This window comes from Drosophila grimshawi, unplaced genomic scaffold, assembly GCF_018153295.1.
Source record: "Drosophila grimshawi isolate 15287-2541.00 unplaced genomic scaffold, ASM1815329v1 contig_44, whole genome shotgun sequence".
Taxonomy (NCBI): domain Eukaryota; kingdom Metazoa; phylum Arthropoda; class Insecta; order Diptera; family Drosophilidae; genus Drosophila; species Drosophila grimshawi.
In genome coordinates this window covers 18,039,334-18,056,633 of record NW_025063240.1, presented here as the reverse complement: position 1 = coordinate 18,056,633, position 17,300 = coordinate 18,039,334, and the positions used below count along the sequence as shown (strand labels likewise).

The 17,300-nt window shown below is 41.5% G+C and overlaps 4 protein-coding genes across 5 annotated transcripts; 2 read left to right on the top strand and 2 right to left on the bottom strand.

The window, feature by feature from the left end:
• The first annotated feature begins 12 nt into the window (after positions 1 to 12).
• On the top strand, positions 13 to 1,154 carry LOC6557446 (ubiquinol-cytochrome-c reductase complex assembly factor 1). Its single transcript, XM_001983776.3, has 4 exons — positions 13 to 160; positions 270 to 455; positions 513 to 764; positions 819 to 1,154. Exons 1-4 carry the CDS (start codon positions 107 to 109, stop codon positions 1,104 to 1,106), a joined length of 780 nt encoding a protein of 259 aa, XP_001983812.1. The 5' UTR covers positions 13 to 106; the 3' UTR covers positions 1,107 to 1,154.
• LOC6570839 (transcription factor Adf-1) lies at positions 1,113 to 2,040 on the bottom strand. Its single transcript, XM_001997017.3, has 2 exons — positions 1,840 to 2,040; positions 1,113 to 1,781 (listed from the first exon to the last, which is right to left on the bottom strand). The coding sequence occupies exons 1-2, from the start codon at positions 2,003 to 2,005 to the stop codon at positions 1,174 to 1,176; spliced, it is 774 nt and encodes a 257-aa protein (XP_001997053.1). The 5' UTR covers positions 2,006 to 2,040; the 3' UTR covers positions 1,113 to 1,173.
• A 276-nt stretch (positions 2,041 to 2,316) lies between these two features.
• LOC6570841 (DEAD-box ATP-dependent RNA helicase 20) lies at positions 2,317 to 8,324 on the top strand. The gene is made up of 4 exons (XM_001997016.3): positions 2,317 to 2,457; positions 2,730 to 4,093; positions 6,499 to 6,677; positions 6,760 to 8,324. The coding sequence occupies exons 1-4, from the start codon at positions 2,450 to 2,452 to the stop codon at positions 7,588 to 7,590; spliced, it is 2,382 nt and encodes a 793-aa protein (XP_001997052.1). The 5' UTR covers positions 2,317 to 2,449; the 3' UTR covers positions 7,591 to 8,324.
• A 1,683-nt stretch (positions 8,325 to 10,007) lies between these two features.
• Positions 10,008 to 14,373, bottom strand: LOC6557519 (mediator of RNA polymerase II transcription subunit 15). Of its 2 annotated transcripts, none has more exons than XM_001983779.3 (5): positions 14,029 to 14,373; positions 12,136 to 12,319; positions 11,995 to 12,052; positions 10,847 to 11,929; positions 10,008 to 10,281 (listed from the first exon to the last, which is right to left on the bottom strand). In XM_001983779.3, the coding sequence occupies exons 1-5, from the start codon at positions 14,105 to 14,107 to the stop codon at positions 10,054 to 10,056; spliced, it is 1,632 nt and encodes a 543-aa protein (XP_001983815.1). In that variant the 5' UTR covers positions 14,108 to 14,373; the 3' UTR covers positions 10,008 to 10,053. The 2 variants fall into 2 exon arrangements, with proteins under 2 accessions (XP_001983815.1, XP_032594466.1); XM_032738575.2 differs by having other exon boundaries at positions 11,995 to 12,037.
• Between the last annotated feature and the right edge of the window lie 2,927 nt (positions 14,374 to 17,300).

Below are 17,300 nucleotides of genomic sequence, written 5' to 3'. Positions count from 1 at the left end.
TGCACTTGCAGCACCGGTTTTGTTTTCGCACAAGTTGGCAGCGCCGTCTGATATTGTAACATTAGGTTTTTGTTTTAAACAATTAGAATACGGTTTAAAAAGAAGCATGTGGTGCACACGCTCAGCTGCAAGGCTGGTCAGTGGCTTAACAACAACGCTGGTAAGGGAATACATTGTGACAATAAATGAAATGGCTGTTCTGATACATTTAGTACTGCACCTGCATCACTCTTATATAAACCACAACGACTCTTGTTTTCATGCCACAGCGAGCGCAACAAACATATAAACAACATGGAGTGGCGGCTCTGACCGCCAGATTCACAGAGCAATGCAGTTTCTGCTCAACTGGCGTCGTGGACAGTCCCAACAAGGCAACAAAACAAACCACAGAGGATGGCAGCATATTAAAACGTGTTCTGACCAAAGTGGGCTTTGCGCCCAACACAAAAGCCGTAAGAAATGCATACTATTACTGATAATTCGAAAATTTATCTGAAACTCGATTACAGCGCCTTAAGGTAACCAGTCACCTGCTGTACGAGAGTGTGGCGGACAAGATCAACTATGTGGCCTTCTTTCGCGATTTTAATCTGCCCAATACGTTCAACTCCTGGTTTCTGGTCACCGAGCTGCATGTGTGGCTATTGCTGATGCGCTCCATGGCCGAAGGCGCCGAGACCGGCGAGGATGGACGCTTTCTGCGCAACTGCATTGTGGAGGCCATGTGGGGAGATGTTAACACACGAGCCAAAAAACTGGGTGTAAGTAATCGTCTCCCATCTGAGTGTATTGCCTAAGCCAATCCCATTTTGCAGGCCAATAACCCATCGCGAACCAGACAACAAATTGAGACGCTCTCCGAACAGTTTCAGGCGGCGTTGATTGCGTACGACGAGGGCATCATGTCGGATGATCGTGTGCTAGCTTGTGCCCTGTGGCGTCGATTCTTTGAGATGGACTGCGAGGATTATGTCCACATCGAAAGACTTGTCAAATATGTGCGCCAGCAGACCATCATGCTGGATAATTTAACACGCGATCAGTTTATAACGAAACCAAATGTGGCCTGGCTCGATCTGGACAAGTGCAAAGTGGATGCATAGAGAATGTTTCTTGTTTAGTTGGTGTTATTAAAGTCAATCTATATACAATTCCTATGTCTAATCAGTTTTAAATAACTAGATCATCGATGGGTTCATCGACCAACGCTCGCAGCTGACACTTGAGCACAAAGGCCAGGATGCGACGCTCCGCTAATTCTTTTTGTTGTCCCTTCAGTTGACCGAGGATTTTGCCCATTTTCTGATAATCACTGGCAGGCGACGCGAGCAGTTTACTCAATTCAGAGTGAGGAGGCGCCACCCTTTCTTTCGCAGTGGGTTCTATGGTAACTGGCAGATGTTCCTCTTCATCATGCTCCACTTCATCCACTTCAGCATCTTCCTCGTAAATGATTTCTTCGTGTAAAATTTGATCATTTGTCTGTTCAATGATTTCCTCAATTATGAGTGTGCTGTCCGCATGCTGTTCCATTTCATCGGTGACGTGCATCACGACACAATCATTGAAAGACTGCAACTCATCCTGATCCACAAACGATTCCTTCGGCACCTCGTCAGCTGTCTGGTTTTCTGCCTTCAGCCTGGTTTTCTGTCGAGTTTGCACTTCCTTCAGAAAACGGAGTCGCTCAAAATATGGCCATGTGGAACCACCAGGTCGACGAGATTCTTTGCGAAACTGGTAGTGCAGATTGTTCCAACGCATCAGGCAGAATTTCACTGCAAAGTTGGGAATTGTTAGTGTTTACATTTGTCAGAGGCGGAACTTTTTCATTACCATCGCACTCCATAATTTCTGCTATTTTGGACCAGATTTCCGTTTTGACCTTCATAACGTCGTAATTCGAAAGTCCCGTCTGGCGTTTATACAGCACGGTATTTGGTTCGACATGGTCAATTAGCTTAAAATCAAACGGACGATTCTTTTTATAACTGGTGCGCATATTTAATACGATATTCGCAAGAAATTACTTCGCATCTATGCCGGCATGACACTAAGCATTTTCAATAACACTGAATATGTCAAAGTGGAACTATTGTTTTTATTAAATTTGTGTTCAATTATTATTTGTTTGTCATATGTGTTAAATTTTTAATACATTTCAAAGTACATCATTAATATTTGATTGCATTTTAAAACAAATATAGTGTCATTCCACTATTTACAGAGTTGCCTCAACAGAGTTGCTTTGTCTTAAATGTATCGAAAAATTATTGATAAATAGCAGTGTTGCTGTTGAGTCAATCTTCGGTTTCTTTCATCACTAAATACTGACGTAGGTGCAAAACCTGGAAAATTTTAAGGTGAAGTGAAAATTGCAAAAAAAAAACACAAAAAAAAGATAAACCATTTGGCAATTAATTTGACAATTTAAGTGCTGATAAATATGAACATGTAAGTAAATAATCGAGCTCAATTGGGGCACGTAACAATGAGTTTTAGCGACATGTGCTGATGTTTAGAGAGAGGGATTGCTGGTGGTGGTGGAGGGTACGAACGACCTAGAGAAAATTGTCTTAAAACATTTTGGTTAAAAATCGATAATTCAAAATGGCTGGTAGAAAGTAGCTTATGAAAATTAAATCGAAAAGTTAATGTGAAGTTTGGAACTGCTTTTGATTGAGTGATTCAAAATTATAACTAATGGCACATTACGCTCGTTCCAGGTATAACGGACAGGTAAATAGTGGTTATATGGGTGGCGCATCAGCCGGTGGCATGCCAAACAATCGCATGGGCGCTGGCGGCGGCGGTGCTGGAATGTTCCAGCGCAATCGTTCCGCCCCATACATTCGTGGCGGACCCGGCGCCGGCGCTGGCGCAGGCGGCGTTGGTGGATTCAATAGTGGTCGCATGAATATGGGCGGACAAGGCAGTATACGCAATGATTACGGTGGGCAGAACAGCAATCGCACATCCACTCATGGCGCCCACTTGCCGGCCATCGTTTGGGCCGAGGTCTCGCTGACTCCGTTCCGTAAGAACTTTTACAAACCGTGCGATTCCGTTCTGGCACGCACCAAGGGCGAAACGGACAGTTTCTTGAGCACCAATGAGATTACGATCAAAGGCCAAGAAGTGCCGACGCCCAGCATTGAGTTTGAGGAGGGCGGCTTTCCCGACTACGTAATGAATGAGATACGCAAACAGGGCTTCACGAAGCCGACAGCCATTCAGGCACAGGGCATGCCCATCGCGTTGAGTGGACGCGATCTGGTTGCTGTGGCCCAGACCGGTTCCGGCAAAACACTGGCCTATGTGCTGCCCGCCGTTGTGCATATTAATAATCAGCCGCGTTTGGAGCGCGGAGACGGACCCATCGCTCTCGTGTTGGCGCCCACACGCGAATTGGCCCAACAAATTCAGGCGGTGGCCAGTGAGTTTGGCTCGAATACGCAGGTGCGGAATACTTGCATTTTCGGTGGCGCCCCCAAGGGACAGCAGGCGCGTGATTTGGAGCGTGGTGTGGAGATTGTGATAGCGACACCGGGACGACTTATTGATTTCCTAGAACGCGGCACCACCTCACTGAAACGCTGCACCTACCTGGTGCTCGATGAGGCCGATCGAATGCTAGACATGGGCTTCGAGCCGCAGATCCGCAAGATTATGCAACAGATACGCCCGGATCGCCAGGTATTGATGTGGTCCGCCACCTGGCCCAAGGAGGTACGCCAACTAGCCGAGGAATTCCTGAACAATTACATACAGGTCAATATTGGTTCTCTGTCGCTGAGTGCCAATCACAATATACTCCAGATTGTCGATGTGTGCGATGAGTCGGAGAAGATTGCCAAACTGGTACAGCTACTGACACAGATCTCTGGCGAGAACGAGACCAAGACCATCATCTTTGTGGAGACCAAGAAGCGTGTGGATGAAATAACGCGCAATATATCACGTCAGGGTTGGCGCGCATGCGCCATCCATGGCGATAAGTCGCAGCAGGAGCGCGACTTTGTGCTGTCCAGTTTCCGCAATGGACGCCATTCGATATTGGTGGCCACCGATGTGGCCGCACGCGGATTGGGTGAGTTTTTCGTAGCTTTTGCGCCGCCAGCTGGCTAAGAACAGCTGCTGTGTTGTGTTTAGCCAGCTGTTTTGTCGCGCCTCTGTTGTCCTTTTTTCGATGCGCTCCATAACCAATAACCGAGCAACTGTTGCTGTGGATTAACAACATGCCCAAAAAAAAAAATCAAAAAAAAAAAAAAATGAAAAGAAAAAACGAAAAAAACCAATATGCAAAAATACAAATTGGTTTTTGTTTCATTATTTGAGATTCGTCGTCGTCGTCGTCGCCTGGCAGCGATCGCGTCTGCGATGAATCCGATGGCCAACACCGACCAGCCTCTTACTCCAACTATTTCCTTCGCTTTCACTCTCTAAATCTCTCTCACATTCTCTATCTTTGTATTTATCGTTGACTTAATCGCTTCTCTCGCAACGTTCGCGTGAGATCAAAAAGTCCACCGATTTGTGCATTCATTTTTTACTACAGGTTCAATTGTGCATTGCATGTCGAACTTATCTATTACTCTCCCACCAACCTACCCTTACATCCACATCCATATCCCCAACCACATCCCCATTCTCCTGCAGCTTCCGTTCGTGGAAGCATTCGGAGTATCCCAATTCTTTTTGGTTTTCCGGATTTCAGTATTGTTTTCATTTATTTCGTTCGCTATTTGAAAAGAAAAATAAAACAAAACAATCGAGAAATGGTGTGGTCGAAAATAATGAGGGGAATGTGTTCTCCATGCATTTTGCTGGTTATATGAAGTTCTTTCGTTTTTGGTTGTATATATGCATACACACTATGTATCGTATCTACTATTGTATTTTTAGTTTTTGTTGCCCTCGTTTCGATATAGTCTTTTAGTTGTGCTTCGTCAAGTTACATTTGAGTAACCTAACGTACCATAAATGCAATTTGTTGTCAGTCAAGGACTCAATGGCCTAGCAAAATACGAGTAAAAAGCAAAACAATAAAAGAAAAAAGTAAAAACTAATATTTGACGCTCGTTTGATAGTTGTGTTCAAAAAAACGCTCTTTAAAAGGATTTTGCCAGCTGCTGGAACTTTCTGGAAGGGCTTGCGCCTTTGAAGGGTTCTTAACTTAATGTAATCTTTTTTTTTACATTTTTTTTTGTTGTATATAATTATAATTCGGTTTAAGATTAACAACAAAAAAAAAAAAAACACTTAAATCCATTTTGCGGCCAAGAAATTTTTGACTGATGCTTATTTTCGTAGATTATTTGTATTTTACCATAAAAGTATTATGTATATTGTATATTACGTCGCTCCTATATGTATAAAACCTAAATTTGTGTGTGAACAAAAATATCATCAGCACTTTTTGAAATGGACTTCGATTTTTTTAATGGCAAAAGTAAACAAAAAAAAAAAAAACAAAAAAAGAAAAAAAAACAAACAATAGATAAAGTTAAATGTTTAAAAGTTGTATACACAAAACAGATCAAAAAAAAAAAAGAAAAAAAGTTAAGCTTTATATACAAGTTGAGGGTTGAATTCTTAAGTTTTTAGCAACGCGGAACTCTCATCACTTAAGCTCCGTGCCCAGGCTACATCTACAACAACAACTACCGAAACAACAACAGAGCCGTAACAACATTTTTTACGTAAGCCCTATCTAATATAATCATAGAACGCACACGGGGTAAGTACTAGGCTAATTATGAACCTCGCTCTCTCTCTCTCTCTCTCTCTCTCGCTCTCTCTCTGTCTCTCTCACTTACCTACCACTCTTTCTTCGTATCTATCAATCAAAACTTACTGTTATACGTCGCCACCCCGACCAAGTCTACACCGATCCCAGCTTTATCCCCAGCCAGATACTAACTGAATCTAAGCACCCTCTCATTACATTATTATTATTATATAACCTACATCTTAAGTTTAATCAAGCCGTCTCTTGTATGCATTAAGCTTAAAAAAAAACGAAGTATATACTTATATATATATATATAATTATATTAAATAAAGATTTGTGTATTTCAAAAAAAAAGAAAGAAGAATGAGAACACAAAGGTCGAGGTCCACATTTCTGCAGTATAGAAAAAAACATATATCTGTTTGCCAAAGATGTATAGTTATTAATATACGCTAAATAGTATTGATGGCGAAATTTTTGTTCAAAGTACAAACCAAATCAAAAAAAAAAAAGAAAAGAATTATATATTAATAATATAGATAAAAAAAAACTTACAAAATAATCAAAATTGTTCAATTGCTTATTTAAGTTTAGCAAAAGAAAAAAAAATCAAAAATATCCACAAAAAACCACACACATAAGTTTCTGTTTTTGTTTATAGTTCTTTGAGTATGTATATTTTGAGAAAATATATAATTTGTAAAATGTGTTTAACATATTGATCACTTCTTCAATTTTCAAATCACGATAATACGAAACAGACGTTGACGATGTCAAGTTTGTTATCAATTATGATTATCCTTCGAACTCGGAGGATTACGTTCACCGAATCGGACGTACCGGACGCTCCAATAATACGGGCACGGCCTACACCTTGTTTACGCACTCCAATGCCAACAAGGCAAATGATTTGATCCAGGTGCTGCGCGAGGCTAATCAGGTGAGAGACATTCAAATGCCAATTTGCAATATAGAATGTAAATGATGATTATAATTATTCTTCTGATTCTTTCAACCTGCAGACCATTAATCCCAAGTTGCTGAACATGGCCGCCAGCGGTGGCTATCAGAAGCGCGGCGGCATGGGTGGCTATCGTGGCAATAGTGGTGGCTATCAGGGACGCAACCAGCAAATGGGTGGCAACAACAACTATCGCAACCAAAATCAGAACAACAATATGCATCGAAATAGTAACCCCAACACTGGCGGCTACAATCCAGGCGGCGGTCAGCCACGTTACGATCAGAAGCCGCAGCAGCGCTCATCGCCACCAGTCTCAGGCACAGGCTATCGTCCGCCATATCAACAGCAGCAGCAGCAACAGCAGCAGCAGCAGCAGCAATCGCAACATCAGCAGCAGAATGGCGTGCAATTCTCGCGCTTTAATCCTAATGCCGCTTGCTTTGAGCCAAAGACCCCGGCACCGGGAATGCCATCGCAGCAGCAACATCAGCCTCAGCATTTGGCTGCGGCTCAGGCAGCAGCAGCCGCAGCAGCTGCCGCTGGCTATGGTTATGGCATTGATCAGAAACGCTCTCGCTTTGCCTTGAACTTTAATATGCCGCCGCCACCGATTCCACTGCAACAGCAACAACAGCATCAGCAGCACCAGCAGCAACAGCAGCCGCAACAACAGCATCCACAGCCACAGCCATCGCAGCCACAGCAGTTGGCGGCTGGTGGTGCCGCTTCTCTGCCACAACAGGCATACGGACAGTATAACAGCATGTCCAGCAGCATGGCGACGGTGTCCCTAAATGGAGGCGCACCCAGTTTACCGGCCAACGCCTACCGGTCGCCGTATGCGATGCCATATGTGATGCCGCCACCACCATTACCCGTACAAAACTAAACAGTATACAGCCAAATTGTACGAGCTTAATCTAGAACTGGACCCTTATGAGTTAGTTGGTCTAGCTATTTTTAGCTCTAATGTAATTTCCTTTCCTACTCATAACAAACAAAAACACAAAACAATACGACAAAACACACATATTCACTCAGATATCAGAAAATTGAGTATGTTAACATTATTAGAGAGACAATCTCTAACGTCAGAGACTTGTGTAGATCTCCTCCGCCCACATGTTAGCAATATAATATGGTTTAAACCGGAATCAAATACGCTAGCTAATTTAATTAATATTATTTCCTTCGCTTCTTTAATAATAATAATAATAATAATAAAAATTCGAAATGTACTATATTAGGCATTGGATTTATCTTTCCAGCGCCTAATCTAGCGTATTTGATTTCTATAACTATTCTCGAATATAGAGTATTCTATCTTAAATATCAATGCAAAATATTTTGCAATAATTTGCAATGCTCCAAGCAACAATCGACACTGAAACAAAGCCTAATTATTTTAATTTCTTAGAATCAAATGCGTATTATAAACTTAAACCATATTATGTGACTAGTCTAAATGGTTTAGCTGGAACCCACACGACAATTTTCACTAAAAACAATATAAGAAAAAAAAAAAACACTAAAAACATTGAATTAAATAAATGTATAATTCCATTTAATGTAAACTACTGAATTGATTTACAAATTATGAATAAAGGAGTTAATTAGACAACAGCTCTTTTTTTTTGTATTTACTATTAAAAAATAACCATGAACTATATAAATTCTTGATCAGCTTTAATTGCAGACTCGACTGGAAAATTGCAAACTGAAAAATGGCAAAAAAAATTAAAACTTTGGTGTTACTGCTGCCGATACAAGTTATAAATTTCATTGTCGGCAACCATTCATAAGAGATCATTGAGGAGAGCGTTGGCGAGATTATTGTAGAGATGCCAAATAGTTATAAAACATTGCGCCTTTGTCTCGATAAAAGCTTATAATCCGCAGGGCAATAATAAAACTTAATTTGTGTTAATGTAATTCACGGGAAATACTCGCATTTGAGTGCAATATCATAAAATCGTCGATTAATTGCTTTAAAAGTGTTTTCTGCGCAAATGAAAGCGCAAGGTGTGCATATAAAATAAAATATACTCTTTATAAGATTTGCTGTTCTTTTATTGTTGTGTTGTGTAAAGTAGATAAAGGCAAATAAATAAATTCAAAATAGCGAATGAGAATGCCTGTTTTGCCGTTTTGTTAAGAGAAGTCTAGTGTGAACTGAACGAAATTTGTCTATTGTTTTAGACCGTCTATAAAGATGAATATTATGTTCTTGGTTCTGCCGGTGAGTGCCTATTTTTGTGTTCTGATTTTCGATTCATTTCACATTCACACACATTCACATAAACATCTAATCAAATACTTGCCGTGTTAATGCATTCAAAATGTTCAAAGGGATTTTAGGGAACCGACAAGTAAATATTTCCCCCAACTGTTTTTAGTATTAATTATCGATTTGCTAAACTTAATTGATTTGCTTTTATTTTCATTTTTAAATATATATATATATTTTATATAAGAAAAAACTATTATACATCCAAAATTATTCATAATAATAAATAGAACTAAAGTATACAAATATTACTAGACAGACCATCGTCATCATCAATTTAAATGATCATTAGTGGCTATCATCCATCCGTCTATCCATCAATCCAACCATCGATCAATACATATAACTTTCTAGCTTCAATGTTACCTCGTATGACCATTTCTTTTGTATTTTGGTTTTGTTTTCAAAATTTGTTTAGCTCACACATTTTACAGAATTTATTTTAAAAATTACACGATGAATATGATTATGACTAACAAAATTGTGAGAATGTAGAAGTCATTTTAGTTTATTTTTGTGTTTTGTGTTTGTAACATTGCTAACGGGGTTTCTTGCTGTTGTTGTTGTTGTTTAGTTTGTTTTGTTTACATACATAGCATAATTATGTTCCACTCGATCCTTAAACTATTTGTCTGGCGCAAACTAATCATCTTTAATCTTCGCTCTTTGGCTACCTGTTGATTACTTGACTTGTTGACTTGACTTGACTTTATATATATTTTTTTAGTTATAATGCAATTCATTCTTGAGCCGCATAGCTTTCATTAGTTGTTGTTGTTGTTGTCATATGTGGTTGGGGCGTATCTGCCCCTAGGGGGAGGACTGAAACATTGAGTGCACTTTTACAATTTTTTGTCGATTTTTTTTTCGTTTTTTTTTTTTGTCTTTTTTATAATGTTTAATTTAATTTAATATAATTTGTTTGTTAATTTTGCTTAATTTTCTTCTTTGGCGCAGTTGACTAATTCAGTGTGTTGTTTTTGTTATTTCTTTTTATTTTTATTTTTTGTTATATTTGTTTTGGTTTGCTACGGTTTGCTGCTTGCTGCTTTACATATATAGATATCACGAGAGTTCCTGCGAGAACTGCGTCTCCAGGGTGGGTCTAGTTCTAGTTGGATTCCGGTTGGGATTGCGTATCGGTGGTCCGGGGCTGCCATAGCCCGCCGCATACAGCTGCGGGCACGAGTCTTTTATAAGTTCCTGCGTCTCGCGCAACTGCCGCTGCACCTGCGGCGCCAATCTCTGCACGCTTATGGCCGGCGGAAATTTATATTCCGTGGGTGGCGCGGGCTGTGGAACAGGTTAAACACAATTGTAAAGCATTTTGCAGTGTTATGTAAAGGTACGAGAGTTCCTTAAATATATAAGGCTTGCTTATGATCTTATCAGAAATCATAGCTTATACAAATGAGGGGAACAATAGATCAGAGAACCCTAAACGGATTGAGCTATTAGTAAAAGCTTTTGACAGTTGCAGAATTATAGCACTAAACAGCCAATACATTATTGTATTGTAGTATTGACTGCTTAGTGATTATAGCCAATATAAGCCAGAAAACCTAAGCTTATAGCACGATTTGCTTTTGGTTGCAAGGATAATCCAATTCGAAGTAGTCAGTGGTCTTTTGAATGCATTTATATTTCGAAATATTCTTATTTACAAAACAACAGACAAATGGGCATATCTATAGACACACTCATCGTCTGATATCAACAGTAGAATAAAGATAGTTTCTCGATTCGGAGGCAGAATATGGTGTCCCAAATATGATACTTATATAGGCATTCGATCCGGCTGAGTTTTATCAATATAGCTTTAAAACGGAAGGACTAGTTTTAAAAAGTATCTTCTCACCTGCACGTTGTGCATGACCTCGCCGTAGTAGGCGCCGGCTGCAGGTGCGGCATGTTGCAACTGTGAGGTTTGTGGCTGCAACGGTTGCTGCTGCGGCTGCTGTTGCTGCTGCTGCTGCTGACTTTGGCTGTGTGGAGCGGTTTGTGGTTCATACGATTCGGAGGCGATGGGAACTGAGGTGGAGGCCGCTTGAGCGGCACTCTGTGGGGCAGTGCTCGGCAGTACGCCGTAGTAGGAGAGCTGCAACGGAGCGCGTCCGGCTGTTGCGCCAGCGCCATTTAGGAAGCCCGTCACGCCGGCCTGCATCAGCGGCGAATTCGCCGCAATATACTGAACTGGAACATTGACTGGCATAGGAACAGAAACAGGAACAGAGCCAACTGGTGGTGAGCTGCCTGCGGCTCCTCCTGCTCCTGCTCCTGCTCCAGGGCCAGTGTACAACAGATGCCGGGGGCTGACACTTTGAGGTTTGGTGCCTGCCGGCAGCGACAGCATATGACCGCCATAGGCAGCCAATTGTTGTTGTTGTTGTTGCTGCTGTTGCTGATGTTGCTGGTGTTGCTGGTAGAGTATCAGCTGTTGTTGCTGCTGCTGTTGCAACTGACTAAGTTGCGCAGCGGCAGCTGCATTGGCATTGGACGTATTGACAAGATTGGAATCGAGCTGTGGCAGCAACTGTTGCTGCAGCATTAGCTGCTGCTGCTGATAGAGGCTTGCCACTTGATGTTGCTGCTGTTGTTGCTGCTGCTGTTGTTGTTGTTGTTGTTGTCTGCCCGCCAGGACGTGTTGAGGTAGATACTCGGTCGTGGAGAGCGGGCTGCTGCAAGCCGTTGTTGTGGTCTGCAACAGATGACTCGTGGATGTTCTCGTCTTGAGTGGCATCTGCACCTGCTGCTGCTGCTGCTGTTGCTGTTGCTGCTGCTGCTGCACCAGCTGACGTATGGGCGTCGTCTGCAGCGATCGACTTGCCGAGGAGCAAATGGATGCGGTCAGGCTGGCGGATTCCCAATGCTGCACCAGTGCATTCAGTCGCGCCTCCTCCAAGGCAATTTCCGTCTCGCTCGCTGAGTCGTAGTCGGGACCCTATGGAATATTTGTAATTGCTTAGCAAGTTTCCCAAGCTTTGGATTATAGTTTCTTCTGTTTACCTCGTCGATCTTCTTGTCCAGCATGCGAAAGAAGTTCTGTTGGCTTGATGATATTTCTCTGCAAGGTGCAGGCAGTTTTAGTTGGTTAGAGTTTAGAGGGGGTGTGGGGACGGGCATATTCACAGTTATTTTGGTACTTACTGGCTTTGCAGCAGCGATAGATTTTTGGCACGTAGCAGCGACACAGCCACATCCTCCTCGGTGTCCTGTATGTCCTTATTGCTTAGCTCCTCGGTCTCGTCATGCTTCTCGCGCTCACGTTGCTGTGTCTTCTCCGCATCCTCAATGTGGCCTTCATCCTCGTCCGTCTCCGCATCTGAATCGGCTGTAACATAAAATCCATATACAGAAACTTGGCTGTGGCAAGTGGAAAACTAATGTAATCAAATTTTTGCAAGTGTTGCAGGAGAATGTCATTGAAAGTGCGCGCAGCGCATTTTGCAAAGTTTGTCGAAAAGTGGCACAAGCAAATTTATGAATTTGTGAAAAGTTGGGACTATTAAATCTTGAAGTTTATTCCTTATTTTAGTTTATTATTTATTTATTGTTAGAAACCTTTACTGTGGTCAATTGCGAGACACAAAGTCTTCAATTTTAAATAATATACATTAACATTAGTTGTCCTTCGTCGAAGAGATTATCTATAAATTTTTAAGCTGTTTTTCGCACACATACACACTAAAAACTCGTTTGGCTCATCGCTCGAAGGACTTCGTTCAATTGCCGGGTTTCTTTTGTAAGGTTTTTACTACATTTTCTCTTCCTTTTGAAGTTCTCTAAACCGTTTCGTCCCTTGGAAATTTAATTACAAGACGAGTTATGCATTTTAATGCAAATCTTCGGTAGCAGCAAGAAGAGGAAAAAAATGGGATATGAATGGAAAACTTTATAATTAATCTAACCAGTTCAAATAAGTCGAAAGACAGAGAGGCTCACTAAAGAAGAAGAAGCAGAAACAGCTAAGGCCATCAGGATTTGGGTATTTTATGGCACAATGGCGCCTTTGTGTATGCTACACTTTTGTTAACCCGTTATCAGCACACCCACACACACACACACACACACACACACACACACACACACACATGCACATACCGAATATATTAAGACAAGAGCACCCAAAGGGGCCACGCCCACTGAACTCGTGCGCCCACTGCAACAACAAGTTGTCTTTTAGTAGTTAATTAGACACACAAACACGCACACACACACACGCATGTGAGAGAAAGGCAGCCAGAAGAAGAAGAAGCAGCAGCAGCGCCGAAACTTTTATAGAATGTGGGCTAGGGCAACACAGTGTGTATATACACATGTATACACATATATATATATATACATATGCATATTATTTAGTGCTCTATTATACACAATGTGTGTGTGTGTGTGTGTGTTTGTGTGTGTTTATATATTTATGCCCTTGCCTGTGTGCTGCAGATTTGAAGCCTAGGCTGAATGCACAGCCTGAACTCATGCTGCTGACATATTAATCAATGATGTCCTCATTGTGAAAACAGGTGGCTTATACACACACAGACACACGCACACACACACACGCACACACACACACACAGACACACACGCACACACACACACAGCCATACACAGTTACTATATTTACGCATACAACGCTGCAGGCAAATTGATGTCGTCATGCGTGTAAGCTTTTGTTAAATGTGTACATACACGTATATATATATATATATATATAAATATATACATATATTTGTAGCCTAAGGCACTGTGGGCCACACGACCCCCTTTCTGCAATAAATGAATAACTCACGGCTTACGCGTTCTAATTAAGCATATTTTCAATTGTAGGTCAACAATAAAGATTTAGAGATGTAGGCGTGGCCTTTGTTATCCACGAGCGTATACAAAGTGAGTGATTAAAGTTTGCTAACGCTAACAACTTTAAAAATAAACTTTAGTCAACCATGGTGCAAGGCACACATACAAACACACACACACACAGACACTCTCGCGACTCCTTTGAACTTTGCTGCTGCTGTTGTTGCTGTTGCTGTTGCTTACCATGTCCTCCTTTCTTGCCATTTGCTTTACTCTTCGATTTCCTGGGATATAAATGTATTTTGCTCTGTCCACAGCCCATTTTCTGACTGTGCTGCTTCTGCTGCTTGCGTTGCTGCTGCTGCTGCTGCTGCGGCTGCTGCTGCGGCTGACGTTGGCGTTTACTTTAACGTTGACGTTGCGGTGAGTTGTTTTTGATTTTCTTTTATTTCTGCCGTTTTTTTGTTGTTGTTATTTATTAATTTGTTGCTCGACGCGTTCTGCGTGCGTCTGCTGCTGACGACCTGTGTATCCAAGATACACTTTCTCTCTCTATCGCACCTTTTCGCTCTCTCTCTTTCTTTTTGCCTCTATTTTATTTATGTTTTTGTCACACGTCTCTTTTTGTTTGTGTGCCTGTGTTTTTATTCAATTTTCACTAATTTAACTATGTGTGTGAATTTAATTTATTTAATTTCTTGTTGTTTAACGTTTCGAAATGAGTTTTTTGTTGTTGTTTTTAATGCGACAACATCAACAAAAACAACAATAAAACATAGCAGAGAGAATGGAACATTCCACGTTAGACACTTGTTCAAGAATTTCATTTGTGGACAACGTCGACGTCGTCGTCGTCGTCGTTGTCGCCGTCGTCGACGCCGCTGTCGGCGCTTGTGCGTAAAACGCCCACCCAACGACCCACCCCACTTCCAGTTTAAACCAAACAAAAAAAAAAAGAAGAAAATAAAGCAACTTTTGAAATGTGGCGGAAATTAACTTTTTGCCTTTGGACGGAGGCAGCCACAACGGGAACAACACGAATGGTCCGACTCTGAGCCACCCAGTTAGCAGTCTGACCCACAACCACTTGTTTTGCACAGCTACACATAAATTCAATTTGTAACCGTCAATTTGTAAACATGCACAGGACAGAAAACAGAAAACAGATAAAAGGGTTTGGCCCAGGGCTGCAATATAAAAATGCTGTTGTTGCTGTTATTGCTGCGTTGCTGCTGCTGCTGCTGTTTAAGTTTCTTTTGTTTTTGGATATTGAGAAGCGCGCCGTTTTACAGCTTTCAACACGTCGTCGCGTGCGTTGTTGTTGTTGTTGCTAATTTAAACAAATAACAATAATAAGCACAACAAATAATGCAACAAAAACACTTGAATTATATTCAATTATTCTCACATATAGCACAGCAGAGCAGAGCACAGCAGAGCAGAGCAGAGCAGCGCTGACCAAAGCAGAGCGTCAGCCTCTTGCTCTCGCTCACAGCATTGCTTATAATAGACACACAAACACACGCACACATACACACACACGCACACTAACATACATGTGCAAGCAGGCGAATGGGGCAGGCAGCGAGGCGCCAAACAGAGAAAGGTACTGAGAGAGAGAGAGAGAGAGTAAGTATGTCTGAGAGTAAGCTCCAGCGCCGCCGCTCTCTTTTCTGCTGCTGCTTGCTCCTGTATGTTTCTGTGTGTGTGTGTGTGTTTGTGTATTTGAGTGCGCGCTGCGTGCGAAATTGATTTTTCTATTTATAAAAAAAAAATCAAAATATATCTGTATTTTCGTTAGTTGCGCGGCGTTTTTTTTTTGTTGATTTTTTATATTGAATATTATTTTTTTAGCTGCTTCTGCCAAAAGCATAATTTATGTTTTATTTACGATTCGCGTTTCCCAATTGGCATTTTTTATTTAATCTTAACGTTTTCCTCCTGTGCACATTTTTTCGTAGAAAGAAACTTGTTTGATTTTTACGCAGCGCCACTTTGGGCACACACACAATTGGGGGTCTCGGCGACTCCGCGCGGCGTTTCCACCTCTACCCCCAAAAAACACACACAGACACACAGAATCCGAATCGAATATTTTTGCTATGGGGGGCAACATTTGTTGTGCGGCACATTTGGCCACCCCGTGCAGCAATATTTACCGCTTACTTTTATTTACACCATTTCTGATTTTAAGACTAAAGGAACTATTTGCGCATTGAGTTTTTCACTTAACATTATTTACACTTGTTTCATTTTGTTGTATTGTATTTTTTATGGATTTTCTGCGGAAAACTCGCCGAAAAAGTTTTCGTTTTCTTATTTTTTTTTTGGCTGCGACGCGTCGCTTGTGTGTGGAATTTTGTATGCTGAAATTTATGCTGCTTGACACTCCTCTTTGTGTCACACACAGCACACTTTTGTGCTTTTCTCGCGACGCGAACGCAAGAGCGTCGAGCACCGACAACTGAGAGCAGAGCGGAGCGGAGCGCAGCTTACATGCCAACACATGCGAAAGCATTCGCCAGAGCTTTTATGCTCAAGACTGCTTGCACTCTCGCTCTCTGTCTCTCTCTCGCCGTGCTCAAAGGGTGGGTTTTTTCTGGAGTGGAGTGTTTTTGGCTGGGGGTGTTGGTTTTTGCGCAAGCTTTCTTAACGCTGTAGGGCATGCTTTTGGCTGGAAAGCTGCAGACAGATACATATATTGTATTTAAATGGGGGTATGAATTCTGTTGTTTGCAAACTTAAAGCTTGCGTGAGCTTAATTTTGAAAGCTTGCCGCTGCAACTTTATTTAGGTGGTTGGCAACACGCCAAAGTTCAAAGTTTATTTTCCAACCCAACATTTTAAGCTTTTAGCAGAGTCCAGGCAAATAAATCTTTGTAGTTTTTTGTGTGTTTAAGATATTTATGCTCTGTCATGTTCAGCCTCATTAGTTTCCACAATTGCAGCGTCCAGCGCGACGCTCTGTTTCCGCTCAATGGCAGCAACACCAACAACACCAACCACAAGAGCAACCCCTAAAACTATTCGCCCTTGCCCCCCCCAAAGGATGAGATACGACGTTAGTGGATGGCATTATGCGTGTTTTGCCATGTGAATTTATTGCATAATAATGAAGTGAGAAACGTTACAAATCAAAACACTCGACTCCGCATCGAGATAAAGTTTATCTGCGGAGTTTTCCTTCTTTTTTTTATCATTATAATATTTTTGGGGCTGAATCGTTGGCAATTCATGTGCATTTGTCAGGCGCAACGGAATTGAAACGTTTGCTCTTTTATTGCCGCGGACGTGTGCCGCCCATCCTGCCAGCCGGGGTGGACATTTTGTGTCCTGGATGTGTCCTGGCTGGTGGGAAAAAAATATGATATGGATAGCTGCGACCAGGAAGCAATAAACAACAAATGCGAAACAATATCATAATATTGATCTGGAACTAGCATTAGAAAAGCATTTACCCTCTTATTCAATCGATAACAAGAAAAAAGCATCAATTCTATATATGTGCTTAAGGC